Source organism: Grampus griseus (assembly GCF_964374135.1).
Source record: "Grampus griseus genome assembly, chromosome: 1".
Classification (NCBI taxonomy): Eukaryota; Metazoa; Chordata; class Mammalia; order Artiodactyla; family Delphinidae; genus Grampus; species Grampus griseus.
This window is the reverse complement of record NC_139017.1, coordinates 135653853-135667471: the sequence shown is the minus strand read 5'-3', so window position 1 is coordinate 135667471 and position 13619 is coordinate 135653853. Positions and strand designations below refer to the sequence as shown.

General features: G+C 41.5%; 1 protein-coding gene across 1 annotated transcript in view; it reads right to left on the bottom strand.

Annotated features, from left to right (window-relative positions):
- Positions 1-13619, bottom strand: part of FYB2 (FYN binding protein 2) — a gene marked incomplete at its 5' end in the record, with an annotated part of 134727 nt that overhangs the window by 65067 nt on the left and 56041 nt on the right. Inside the window, 2 exon segments of the mRNA XM_082666830.1 lie at positions 11530-11563; positions 13374-13535. Of these exon segments, the coding sequence (XP_082522956.1) occupies positions 11530-11563; positions 13374-13535 (196 nt within the window).

Genomic DNA, 13619 nt, shown 5'->3' with positions numbered 1-13619 from the left:
TACAACATTGCTGGGTACTTTGTAGAATTATAGATATTTATCTCAATCCTCACAGCAACCCTAAAAGGTAGGATTTATTGATTTCTCCATTTTCCCATGTGAAGAAATAGGAGGCCCAGAGATATTAAATAACTCTCCTAAGATGACACAGAGACTGTGGTGCTCAAAATATAAACCCAAGGCTATCTGACCTGACCCCAAATTCTATGCTCTTAACCCCTTATAACACACTCCCTGGATCTTCTCGTTTTCAAGTATTGCTATGTCATTCGATTTAAACAAATTTCATTTATGTAGCTGGTAAGAAAGAAGTATTTGATTCTCCCTCTGCTTTCAAAGAATTTATAATTTAGACAGGGAGGTGAACTACACCCAAGGATCTGGAAACTAACAAAAAACAGACTGAATATAATAGAGTCGCAAGCTAAGAACCATCTAAGTCCATTCTATTATTCAGCCAGCATTTGTTGAACTGTTATTACATGCTACACTGCCTTGTATACACGCTACCACTATACATTCCAATTATGTCAAATTATCTGTGATTCCTGGACACACCAGGAGGTTTCCTGCCTCTGTGCTTTTGTATGTGTGGTTCCCCTGCTTGTAATGTCCTAACCTCTGATGTCCTTTTCACAAACTCCCACTTGTTCTTTAAAGCACTAAGTGTTATTTTCTCTGGTCCTTCTACAGTCTATTCTCCACACAGCAGCCAGGATGATCTTTTAAAAAGATAACTTACATCGACACGTGAATGGATAAAGAAGATGTGGCAAATATATACAGTGGAATATTACACAGCCATAAAAAGGAACGAGATTGAGTTACTTGTAGTGGATGGACCTAGAGTCTGTCATACAGAGTGAAGTAAGTCAGAAAGAGAAAAATAAATACCATATGCTAACACATATATATATGGAATCTAAAAAATATAAATGGTTCTGATGAACCTAGGGGCAGGACAGGAATAAAGACGCAGATGTAGAAAATGGACTTGAGGATACTGGGAGGGGGAAGGGTAAGCTGGGATGAAGTGAAAGAGAGGCATGGACATATATACACTACCAAATGTAAAATAGATAGCTAGTGGGAAGCAGCCACATAGCACAGGGAGATCAGCTCAGTGCTTTGTGACCACCTAGAGGGGTGGGATAGGGAGGGTGGGAGGGAGACGCAAGAGGGAGGGGATATGGGGATGTATGTATACGTATGGCTGATTCACTTTCTTATAAAGCAGAAACTAACACACCATTGTAAAGCAATTATACTCCAATAAAGATGTTTAAAAAAATTTTTTTTTAAAGATAACAGACCTTGTCACAATCCTGCTTGCGATTCTTAATTAAAAACAACAACAGGGCTTCCCTGGTGGCGCAGTGGTTGAGAGTCCGCCTGCCGATGCAGGGGACACAGGTTCGTGCCCCGGTCCGGGAGGATCCCACATGCCACGGAGCGGCTGGGCCCGTGAGCCATGGCCACTGAGCCTGTGCGTCCAGAGCCTGTGCTCCGCAACGGGAGAGGCCAAAACGGTGAGAGGCCCGTGTACCAAAAAAAACAACAACAACAAAACCATCAAACGCTTCACCTTTACGATCTCATTCTTAGTAACCTCTCCAAACCCCTGTCCTGCCACCCTCTCCCTCCCTCATTACACTCTAAGCACACTGGCCTCCTTTCTGTTTTGCAAGGACACTATCCTCTCTCCTACCTCAAGGACTTTGCAAATAGTGTTCCTGCTTCCTGGAATGCTCCTGTATGGCCAGCTGCCTCTCAACCACGAGGTCTCACCTTAGATGTGTGGACGAAGAAAGTCACCTGCTGTATCAGTAAAAAAAATGATGTTGCGGCCATCAGGCCACTGCACCCCGCCCCACCCCCACCCACCTCCTGACTGTGGACCCTGAGGGGATTAAAGATGGAGAAAACAGGATTCTGGCCTTAGGTAAGTTAAGGTGCATATCAAAGGAACAATTTCAATGAACCCAGGCTCTTGCACCTTCCCATACAGAAAAGCGCTAAATTCATTCACTTGAGATTTTTGTTTTTCCTTTAATTAGTAGAAATATTTTGATGTTCAACTACCTGATGTTTGCAAAACTCTTCTATACCCTGGCTCTTCCCTTACCTCTTTGGAACAGTCTCTCAGAGCTATCTGAGAGGCTGTCAGCCTGGCTTCAGTCCTCAACAAGTCCGCCAAATAAAACACAATTCTCAGCTTTTAGGTTGTGCATTTTTTTTTCAGTCGACAGACATCACCTTCAAGAAAGTCCTTCTCCTGCTACCTTTTCCCGAGAGCCCTCTTCCCCACCTGTTTCCGTCTACCATAATTCTTTGCTTTATACCATTCTTAATAGTTGTCATAAATCTTTAAATTTTTTCATTACTTTTATTAGTTTAATTGTCTCTTTTACTCTGGGGTCTTATACTGTATCACTCACTGCTGGGTCCCCAGTGAATAACACTACAGGCTCCAGTGATCTGGGTGCTCCTCTGATGCTCACAGAAATACTGAAAACTACTAGATGGACAGGTAGATGGTGTCATATCATTAATTTTTTCATTGAGCTCCTCTGTGCCAGGCACTGTTCTAGAATATAAAGGCAAATGAGAGACAAGGTCCTTGAACTCAAGACTCTCATGGTCTCAAATAACACAGAAAATAAATAACTAGGATAAATATTATCATTGGAAGCATTAATAAATACTAACAGAAGAATAAAGCAGCCTTATATATGGAATAGATAGTATCTTGGGAAAGGAAACATAAGCTATAGTCAGGGAGGCTGACATTTCAGCATTTATCATTACCTTACGTTATACCATCATTTGCATATTTATTTTTCTTCCCAGCTGAAATGTATGCGTCATGAGGGCAGAGATTCTTTTGTTTTCTGTTGGATTACCAGCATCTAAATGATGTCTGGCACATACTCGAGGTGCAAAAAAGATTAATTGAATGAATGAACAATCGAACAAATCCTGCATGATGAGAAGGAGTCATCAGGTGAAGATCTGGGAAGAGGCCACTCTATACAAAGGAAAAAGCAAGTATTTCTGCCTGGGAAGAACATGCTTGTTGTATCTGCAGAGAAGCCAAAAGGCCAGTGGGCTGAAGACAGTGAACAAGGGAAAGAGGAGGTTAGGAGAGGAGTAAAGAGCAGCCAGAATGACGGGACCTTCTTGGCCCTTGTAAAGAGTTCGGGATTTTAAAATTTTATTCTAAATGTAAAACAGAGGTGAAGTTCTCAATGATTAGTTTGATTAAATAAATATCAACAGTTAATTCAGAGTGTAATGGGTCCGCAGAAGAGAGGGAAGAGAGGAGAGAGGGCTAAAATAATAAGGATAAGCTTGTTGGCGGAGTGTCACTTGCTGGATGCTAGACTAAGAAGGAGAAGAGAAGAGAGAGGATTTCATGTAAATCCACATCTTCATACAGCAGGAACACTTACGTGATACACAAGGGCAAATGAAGAGGTCAGATCATCCTCCTTATTCGGCTTTGTTTAAATTAGAAGGATATGATATCGCATGTACAAGCAATGCAAAATATACAGATAGAGTCTTGGAATGTTTAGTTATATCAGAGTCCATAGAGGGTAATTCATTCTATCTGTCCATCCTTCTCCCCATCAGTCTGTTTATCTGTCACTCCATTGGTCCATCACCTACTTAGTTATACATCATTATTACTTGCATGTCTACTTCCTGGGGAAACAAAGGTGAAAAAGACATGATCCATTGCCTCACTGAGTTTACAGTCTGACAGAAATGTCCCAAAATCCCTCATGTTGAAAAACTCTTGACACAGGACACTGTGGTTGAAAATATTTATAAACACACAGTTCTGAGTTCACAACCTGGATAAGCTCTGTATTATCTTATACTTTAGGTCAAGTCATGAAATGTCTCTGAGCCCGTGGTTTCTCCTCTACAAGATGGGAATATTAGTTTTGCACTCTTAAAATGGTTATGGGGTTCAAATGAGTCTAACAGATATAAATAAAGGGCTGAGCAATGCCCAGGACGTGCCCAGTAACCAAAGATTAGTTTTCACTCAAGTTTGCTGAATATACCTATGTACAAAAAAAGGCTCCAAGTCTACAACTCGTGATTGTCTGATTTCTTCCTAAATCATGACCTTTTCCTTATCAACTGAATGCTACCAAAGAGAGAAGGCACTGCTCGACTCTAAACACTTTCCACTGTAGCCAGCCTCCCTCACACAGATCTTTCTGCAAAGAGAAAATGAAATCCTAAGGCCACAAGTCTGTTTTTTTATATATAATTTTATTTCCATTTTATTCACAAACTCATTTTTAATTAGAAAGAACTGGACAATAGGCAATGAGGACAGCGTGAGGGGTGAATCCACAGCTATGCCACACATGAGATGCTGTAAATATCTGTCAATTACCAAACAAAACACAAGGAGGCCAGGAGTCTCTTAAACCTTGCCCTCTTTTGTCACAGGTAAGAGTCCCATGCGAATCCACAGTAAGACACCTGGGAGGCTGTGCTCTGGAGTCGGGCTGACCAGGTCAGACCCTGGCACTGCTGATCCAGTTGCATCTTCCTGGATTACTTAACCTGACTCTATGGTTAGAAAGTCCACTAACCACTTACTTCATGGGGTGGTTGCAGTTGGGAGTTTTAAAATGAAAGTGGGACATAAACATAGGGCACAAGGCTTTGTCTATAAAAAGTGCTGAATAAGTAGAATCTTTAGGTGATTTTTTTTAAAAGGAGGAAAACTTAAAAACATGAAAGAAGAGAGAGAGCCTAAATAAATCCACTGTTCCCACCACCCTTGCCCTTGTGAAAGGCAGAGCGAACAGTGGCCTTGGTATGTCCCTAAAGTCCAATTAAAAAGGGATAATAAGAAGTTATTGAAGCGGCTTGAGCTGAAGCCACCTGAGTGTTTGGATCTAAAAATTAATAAAGGCACAGGCTTAAAAAAAAAAAAAGTCCTTCTCTTTATTTTTGCCCCAAAGTGACTCAGTTTAACACACTGGGATCTTGGGGCCAATTTTCACATTCCAGATAGCATTATGAGGAGCCTACTTCGCTGTTGGTCATTGGGAGCAGATCTATACTAGTATTAACTACCTAAAATGCAGCCATTCATGAAACAGCACTGTAGTTACAAACGATTTAAAAACTAGCCTTCAGAAGTTCTAGTGTTACATGCATACAGTACAAAGACATGCTTGTTTTGTTAAATAGAAACCAATCCCCAATAGCTTTTAGGAAAGTACCATCTTGTGCTGAGCACTGGTGATGTGCCAAGCACATTGTTAAATATCAACAGGGATGGAAACAACACATCACCTACAGGTTCTAGATTCCTCTCTTTCCCTCCCATCTCACTCCCCACAGCTGATCCAGCAATTGCTGGCTTTCCTTTAAAACATAACTTGAATCCGTTCATTTCTTTATCTCCATTTCTACCCCCTTGTCTGTGTCAAGTTACTTAACCTCTCTGTGACTCAGTTTTCTCATCTATAAAATATATAATAGCTTCATCTACTTCTTAAAGATTGTCACAAATGGAATCATTTATGCTTAGAACAGACACCATATCAGTGTTGATTGCTATTTTTAATGTTATTGCCATTGTTTCATTGTCACAATGGCTTCCTAGGCTGTCTGCCTATTTCCACCTGCTTCTCCACTAAATTTAGTATTTAGACAGCATCCAGATTGATCTTTACAAAATAAATGTCAGCTCATGTCACTGCCTGGCTTAAAAACTCTCCTCTGGCTTCCCAATGCATTTAGAGCAAAATCCAAACTCATTCCACGGCTCCCAAGAACCAGCACCGCCATTCCCCTAGAGCGCTGTGTTTTAGCTGTGCTCCCTGCCATTCTGGTTCTTGAAATGTGTAGAGGGCGGTTCTTGAGAATTCGCCCAGCTGTTCCCTCTCCTGGAACATCTTCTAGACCTTCCATAACTGCGTCCTCATCATTCAGGTCTCAGCCCAAATGTCACCACCTCAGGGAGGCTTTTCTTGATCATCCTACACCTCCTTTATTTCACTCCCAACCCCCTGTTATTATCCTAATATGCTTTAAGTTTTTTTCTTTATAGAAGCAGACTCACAGAGATAGAAAACAAACTAGTGGTTACCATTTGGGGGGAGCAATATATGGGTGGGGAAGTGGGAGTTACAAACTATCGGGTGTAAGATAAGCTACAAGAATGTGTTGTACAAAAAAGGGAATATAGTCAATATTTTGTAATAACTGTAAGTGGAGTGTAACCTTTAAAACTTGTATAAACATTTTTTTTCTTTATAGCACTTACCACTATTCAAATAAGGACTACAGCTTCATCTTATTTGGCCACGATGTCATTTCTCTGTTATCATCATTATTTTACTTGAACGCTTTAGTAAAGGCATTTATTCCCCAGGTTCTATTCTTCCCGGTTGTCTAATACAGGTCCTAGACATAGTCACATAATCTGCTCAGCCCTAGAAGATGCTTGTGTTTCCCACTCTGCATGGGAAAGAAATATCAAAAACCAAACACAAAAGTATGTCCCAAAGTATTAGGTTGAAGGAGGCCATCCAGAAGATTGAAAATAGGCTTATATTATCTTTTAAAGATGATCATCAAAATGAAAATACAAAATTAAAAGTCCAGAAGAGAATATGGTGGAATCCTGAGATCCAGGCACAGACCCTCACGCGAGAAACAGTGTACTGTCTGAATCTTTTCTACTCCTGAAATAAATAGCCTCTCCCTGCCTTAGTGTCTAAGTCAGAGATTCCCTGACTCAGGACTACCCTCTGACTCTTCTTAATAGGAGAAAACCCATATTGATAGCTAATGAATAAAATATTAGCCAACTCTGCTAAGTACTGATATAGACCCAGGGCTGCTTACTGCCCTGGGACTACCCTGCTTTGCTCACAAACACAAATAGGAGCTGCTTATTCAAGAGGCATGCCAACCAGCTTGGTTTGCATGAAAGAGTGATGACAAAGGATAAACTCCACAGAGTCAATTCATTAATGAGATATTAATATTCCAGAGATAAGAAGAAATGGAGAGGCCAAGAGTTGAAGAAACTAAGACTCATTGATCATCTTCTGTGTACTCCATGCTTTATATAATTTATCTCATTTAGTCTTTGTGACCATCAATGAAGTAAATATTACTATGTTCACTTTACAGACGCACAGGTCAAAACTCTGAGCTGTTGAATGACTTGTGTAAAATAGAGTGGTTGAACCCATGCTAATCTGACTCCAGACCTGTACTTGCTCCATTACACAATGCTGCTTATATTTAATACACAATATAGAGAGGCTCAGAAGTAAAAATGGCTATTCTAAATGCACTGAGTTCCTAACAAGAGGATTACAAAATATATCCACAGAAATACAGTGAAAACACAAAGACTCCCGTTTTATGAGTAATGGTTGAAAACAATGACCGTTTGAGATTAGAGAAGAAAGTAGTCCTTAGATGTTTTAAAAACTGTCACGTAAAGGAGGAGTAAGAACAACATCCATAATACCAATGAATAGATCTTGGAGGGATGGTTGGGAATCTAGAGTAAGGAAGTCATTTCTTTTTCCAGCCCAACTTGAAGGACTTTTGAATAAACAAACGAACAAATGTGTGTGTGGGTACATGTAAGATATTTTATACACTGCTGTATTCTCAATGTATATAAGAGGGCTTGGCATATAGTAGATGCTCAATAAATATATGTTCAGTGGATAAAATCTGGCCCAACAAAGAAAAACACTGGACTCTCCAGGCAATGAGGTCCCCATGAAAGGATTTTTGAAGAGACTAAGCTTCTGAGCATGAATTCTTGCCTTTGGTGGGAGGTTGTATAACAGCCAAGTAAATGGTATTGAGCACTCTCTAGATGCTAGGTAATGTGCTAAACACTTTACAATCATTACTTCATTTAACCAACACCACAATTGCATGAGTTAGGATCTATCAATATCCCATTTTACATAAGTAGAAACTGAGGTTTGCAGAGGTTAAGGCATTTGTCCAGTACTACATAGGTGTTAAATGGTAAGGCTTAGATGAAAAGCCCAGATTTTTGTTAACATTATGCTGTAATGGCCTGGCTGCATTAGATAATTGCCATGTCTCCTTCCAGTAATAAGATCTGACATATTCTATTTCTAATCTAATATCTTTATTGAAAATTAATACCATGAACATGGAAGATGTTCTTCCCAAACAAGCGCCAGTTTCCACAGAAGTTGTATCTAAGGCTGCCTAGCATCATGGCATTTACTTGTTCAAGCTAATTTCTTATCATTGACAAGATAAAATTCAAAATCCTTAGCATGGCACTTAATGTATTTCAGGATCTAATGTCATCTCTTACTTTTCCACATCAGCATACTTCTTTTGTCTCTTTATATCCTCTTTTTTATTACTACCACCTTGCTTTCAATCATGTTCTAGCTCTATACTGACCAGCCATTGCTCTGTCCTTTAGTCCATCCATCTGTCCGTCCATCCATCCATCTACCAACTACCAGTCAAGAATGTGGTTATTTCTGGGGACAAAACCCTGCCCTCACCTATCTTACAGTCACACAAAAGGGAACAAATAAGTAAGCCTACCTAATCCTGACCTATCACACAGGATACATCTCAAGGTGTTTTTCCTTCTATGAAGACAGGCCTAAGTATTCTGGTGCCTCTTCATCTCTTGTCTTTCACTCTTATAGCAGTATGGCCCATATCATAACCGAAGTATAGTGAGCCTCATCTTAGATGAGGCTAGGTTCTAAAGTCAGTGTGAAAGGACAGAATAGTGAAACTGTCCTTGTAAATCTCTTAGGAAGAAGGTGTCACGTTAGAGGCTGACTACAGTTTCCCAATACTTGCCCATCACAGCAAGTTTGCCCCCCATGTTGAAATGGATGATTCAAGTGCCAGAGAAGGAGTCAGCTTAGTTTAGAGCCAAGCTGTAGGGAAAATGCATATCTAGCTGAACACTAACTTATGAGTGTGCTGAATCACACTCATAATCATACTGAGGTGCTCACCGTATTTGAGGCAAGAGGGAATTAAGACTGACTCAGAGCACAGCAGAATTACATTCTCCCCTCAAACTGTGATACTGAGGCCCATGTTCATTGAGTAAATAGTGCAAATCATCTCCCAAGCCTTCTAAATTTTTTTCCCTCTTTCATATAAATGCACATAGAAGGCAGTTCCACTGACCTACCTCATGCCATCCTTGAACTCTTTCAAACAGACAACTGAACCAGGAGTTCCTAGAGCACATGAATCTTTTCTAGCATCATTCGGTCTGTTCCTTGTTGAACAAGAGCATCGTATCAAGTCCTTAGTGTACGAGATCCTCCATGATTTGGTTCCTGTCTCCCTCCCATTTCTTTCCATTCCTTACTATACTTTCTATACTCTAACTCAAGTAGTTCTAGTTTCCAAAAGAAGACTTGTTACTCCACACTTCCTGCCTCTGCCTATAGTGTACCTTCCCACGTTTTCCAACAGATGTTTATCCTCAATACTTATTTCAAATGTTTCCTCTTCACTGTTAGGTTGATTGAGTTAATGCCCCTATTCTTCACCCCTTCATGGATCCCTGCCCACTGCCATGTAAAGCTTCAATGCCCTTCCACTCTGACTCAGTATCAGCAAAACTGTCTAGATAGTCTTCAACATGTGAGCCACACCAGCTGAGCCCAGCCCAGATCAGCCGAACCCACAGTCACTTTGTATACTGTTGATGTTCTGTTGGTATTATGCAGTATTACTGTAGCAATAGACAACTCATATGTTTTCTATAAAGACTTGCCTGACCCTCCCAAGGAAAAATGATCCCTCTGCATTTTTGCAACCTCTGAAACTTATACCTTTCTCTATTACAAAATGTAACACATTCTACTATTATAAACATTTAATGAATGAATAAGTAGTATGATTATTTATTTTTATGTTTAGTTCTCCTTCTAAGACTGACCTTCTAGAGAACAGGAGCATCTTTGTGAAGGAGTTTGTATAGTCAAAATAGTTTGGGCATACCGGTTAGTACAGCTACTATGGAAAACAGTATGGTGCTTCCTTGAAAACTTAAAAATTGAACTGCCATATGATCCAGAAATCCTATACCTTGGTATACACCTGAAGGAAACAAAAATAGGATCTCAAAAAAATACCTGTGCTCCCACGTTCATTGCGGCATTAGTCACAATAGCCAAGATATGGATGGACGCCTAAGTGTCCACAGATGAATGGGTAGAGAAGATATGAGATATATACATATATATATATATAAAATCCACATATTATATATATAAATGTGTAAATGTGATAGATAATGTTATAGATATATGAATGTAATATTATAAATGTGAGATATATATATATGCACACATTTATATATGGAATATTATTCAACCTTGAAAAAGAAGGCCATCTTGCCATCTGCAAAGACATGGATGAACCCTGAAGGCATTATGCTAAGTAAGATAAGTCAGACAGAGAAAGACAAATACTGCATGATATCACTTATATGTGGAACCTTAAAAAAAAAAACAGAACTTGTAAAAGCAGAAAATAGAATGGTGGTTACCAAGGGCTGGGGGATGGAGAAATTGGAGATGTTGTTTAAGAGTACAAACTTGCAACCTGTAGATAGATAAGTTCTGGAGATTCAATGCACGACATAGGGATTACAGTAAAAAATAATGCTATATTATAAACTCAAAGCTGCTGAGCAACTAGATTTTTAACTATTTGCAGCACAAAAAAGAAATAATTATGCAAAGTGATAAAGGCATTAGCTAATACTACCATAGTAATAATATTGTAATATATAAGTGTCTTGAACCAATACACTGTGCACCTCAAACTTATACAGTGTTATATATCAATTATATCTCAGTTAAAAAAATAGTCTGGGCACACCTGGGTTGGAGTCATGCCTCTGCAAGTGACAAACTTTCTGAGGCCAACTGTCTTTAGCTGGAAAATGAGGACAGGGGCAGCAACTTCACAGCGTTCTTGAGAAGAGGAAGTGAGAACATCTGTATACAGTAGCCAGCTTGATGCATGACACATCAGAGGGCTCAACAGATAGTATGTGGCTGAGTGATTAATGGGCTGACACTTCATGGCCAAAATCTTACAATGAGTGCACCAAAACCAGAAGGTCCTTTGTCCCATTACCGATTCCTAACATCACACTGGCTGCCCACAGCACTCTGTGGCCTGTAATCTGATTTATTACTACAGAGGCTGATGTTTCAATTTACTGAACCCAACTGTATCATAAGTAAAAGGACCTCAGATGACCATCTTTGCAACTTAACAGCAGCCTGGTTTTTAAATGCAGTTTATTTAATCTCTCATTTAATCTAAAGTTGCAGTTTGGTGCTTATAAATCTGCTCTTCCTGCAACTCTTCTGAGAAATACAGACACCTGGCGTGTGCTCATTGCCTGCTTTTGGGCAGGCTAAGCAGCCTCCTTGATGGGCTACGCTCCTACACAATTGAAAAACGGGTACTCACCTCTCTGGAGGCATGTCGCCTTCCTCCCCAGCTGCTGCAAGAGCAAGAGGCAGGGTGAAAAAGAGGGGTTTCAGTGGCAGCCTGTTTATGTGAATTGTTTGTGCAATGACCACACCCCGCCATCTCCTCCCCCGACCCAAAGACAAAATGTAGAAGGGCAGCTTACCTGTGCCCCAAGCCGCCCCTCCCCCTGGCACCCAGGGACCGTCGGTCCTGCATGCAGTGTTCACCTACACTTTATGGTGCTTATTTATGAGTGCAATCTCCTGTATTAGACTTTGACCCCCTGGAGCCCTGGAGGGGCTTACCTCCAGGTAAGCCCTGTGGGGTTTACCTCTTAATCCCTTGTTTCTATCACGGAGCCTGGCAAAGAGAGTATAGCTGCTCAGCGTGTGCTTGAGTGAATGATAACAGTGCCTTTATTGAGCATTTACTGGAGTGCCGAGCACTGTTCAAAGTCTCCCCAGGCCTCATCTCACTTCTCCTCACAATCATCGAGGGTTATTATCATCCCCATTTTATAGATAACGACAATGAGGCTCAGTGAGTACCATGCCCAGACTTACATAGCTAGCGAGGGGGGAGCTGGGATCGACAAAGCCCATTTTATTCCCGAAATCTTAGTCCTATGTTCTCTGTTCTCTGACAACCTTCTTTTTCAGAGAGATGGTTTGAGGCCTGAATTATTTAATGCTTATAAAAGTCATACTGAGCCTTCTTTGATATGGAGGTGGCCATATTATCAAAGTATACTTAGCAGAGCTCGATTTCTCGCTATAGGATTTTCTTTTAGGATAAAACTTCAGATGACTTATAGCAGTGGTTCTCGAAGTGTGGTCCCTGGACCAGCAACATCAGCATCTCGCCGTGAACTTGTTAAAAAGGTAAATTCTCAGGCCCCAAACCAAGACCAACTGAATCAGAACTCTGGGGTTGGGCCCAGTAAGCTGTGTTTTAACAAGTCCTCTAGCTAACTCTGATGCATGCTGAAGTTTGAGAATCACTGAGTTAAAGAAATTTCACCCAAAGTTTGCCCAAAGCAGTCTAATGAACAGACAACAAACTAAGAATAAATGAACGAAGAATTAGCTCTTTTAGTGTACCATCCACAGGCACTCATGGACACAGTAAGACAAATGCTAGCACAGCACTACGCATCACCCCAAAGTGTATGTTCACCTTGTGTTTCACTAGAGCAAATGTAAGTGAAGGTGTTTACAGTGTCAGCAGGATCAAGCTGCAGTGGGGGAAACGCGGGGTGAGAAGGTGTTTCCCTTTACATAGTAGAGGAAAACACACAAGAGCACAGGAGGATGGCTGCCAAGGATGCAGGTCCTGGAAAGGACTAATGGGGGCAGGGGTAGGGGCCCTTCAATTCATTCCTGAAGGCAGATCACAGAGGCCCAAGGAACTCCCAGCAGGATCCCAGGTCAAGTTCACACTGACTTTCCTCTCTTCACTCCCTCCCCCTCCCCTACGGCACTTGGTTGTGTTGACAACATGGGCTTTGTAGGAAAACGAAGACTCCCTGCCTCCCTCCTCAGCTACTTTTTGTTTTCTTCCTCTTGGACAGATTCCCAGTGATCAAATGCAGTGCTCTCAGGGGAAGCAGGCTGGCCCAGCAGCGATAAGGGGCCAATTCCCACAGATGTGTCATTTCACAGGCGAGCTGCCACAGCCTCTACGTGAGAATAAGCAGTGATGGATGTCGAGCCCCACAGAGAAGCAGTCCGGCACTGTCCCCTGGGAGACGATGCTGCAGAGCGGGAGGTGACGGGGGTCCGGCCACGGGAGCCGTGACTTCTGTTGGCTGGCTGTGCACGGGGCCCTGCGCATTTCCTTACCTTCCCTGTGGGTCTTGGGAAGGGCAGCTGCCTGCGTCTGGAAGGCCTGGAGGTTCACGACCGGGGGCCTCGGTGGCTTTGCGGGAGGAGGACCCAGGGACTTGACGGAAGGCAGTGGCTTGGTGTTGGGAAGTTGTGGATGACTGACATCTGGCTGGTCCTCTGAGCATAAACAGTCCAAAATGTAGGTTAATATTTCCATTTCATGGCTGGCCTCAGCCGCACTCCCCTACCATCTATTCTCCG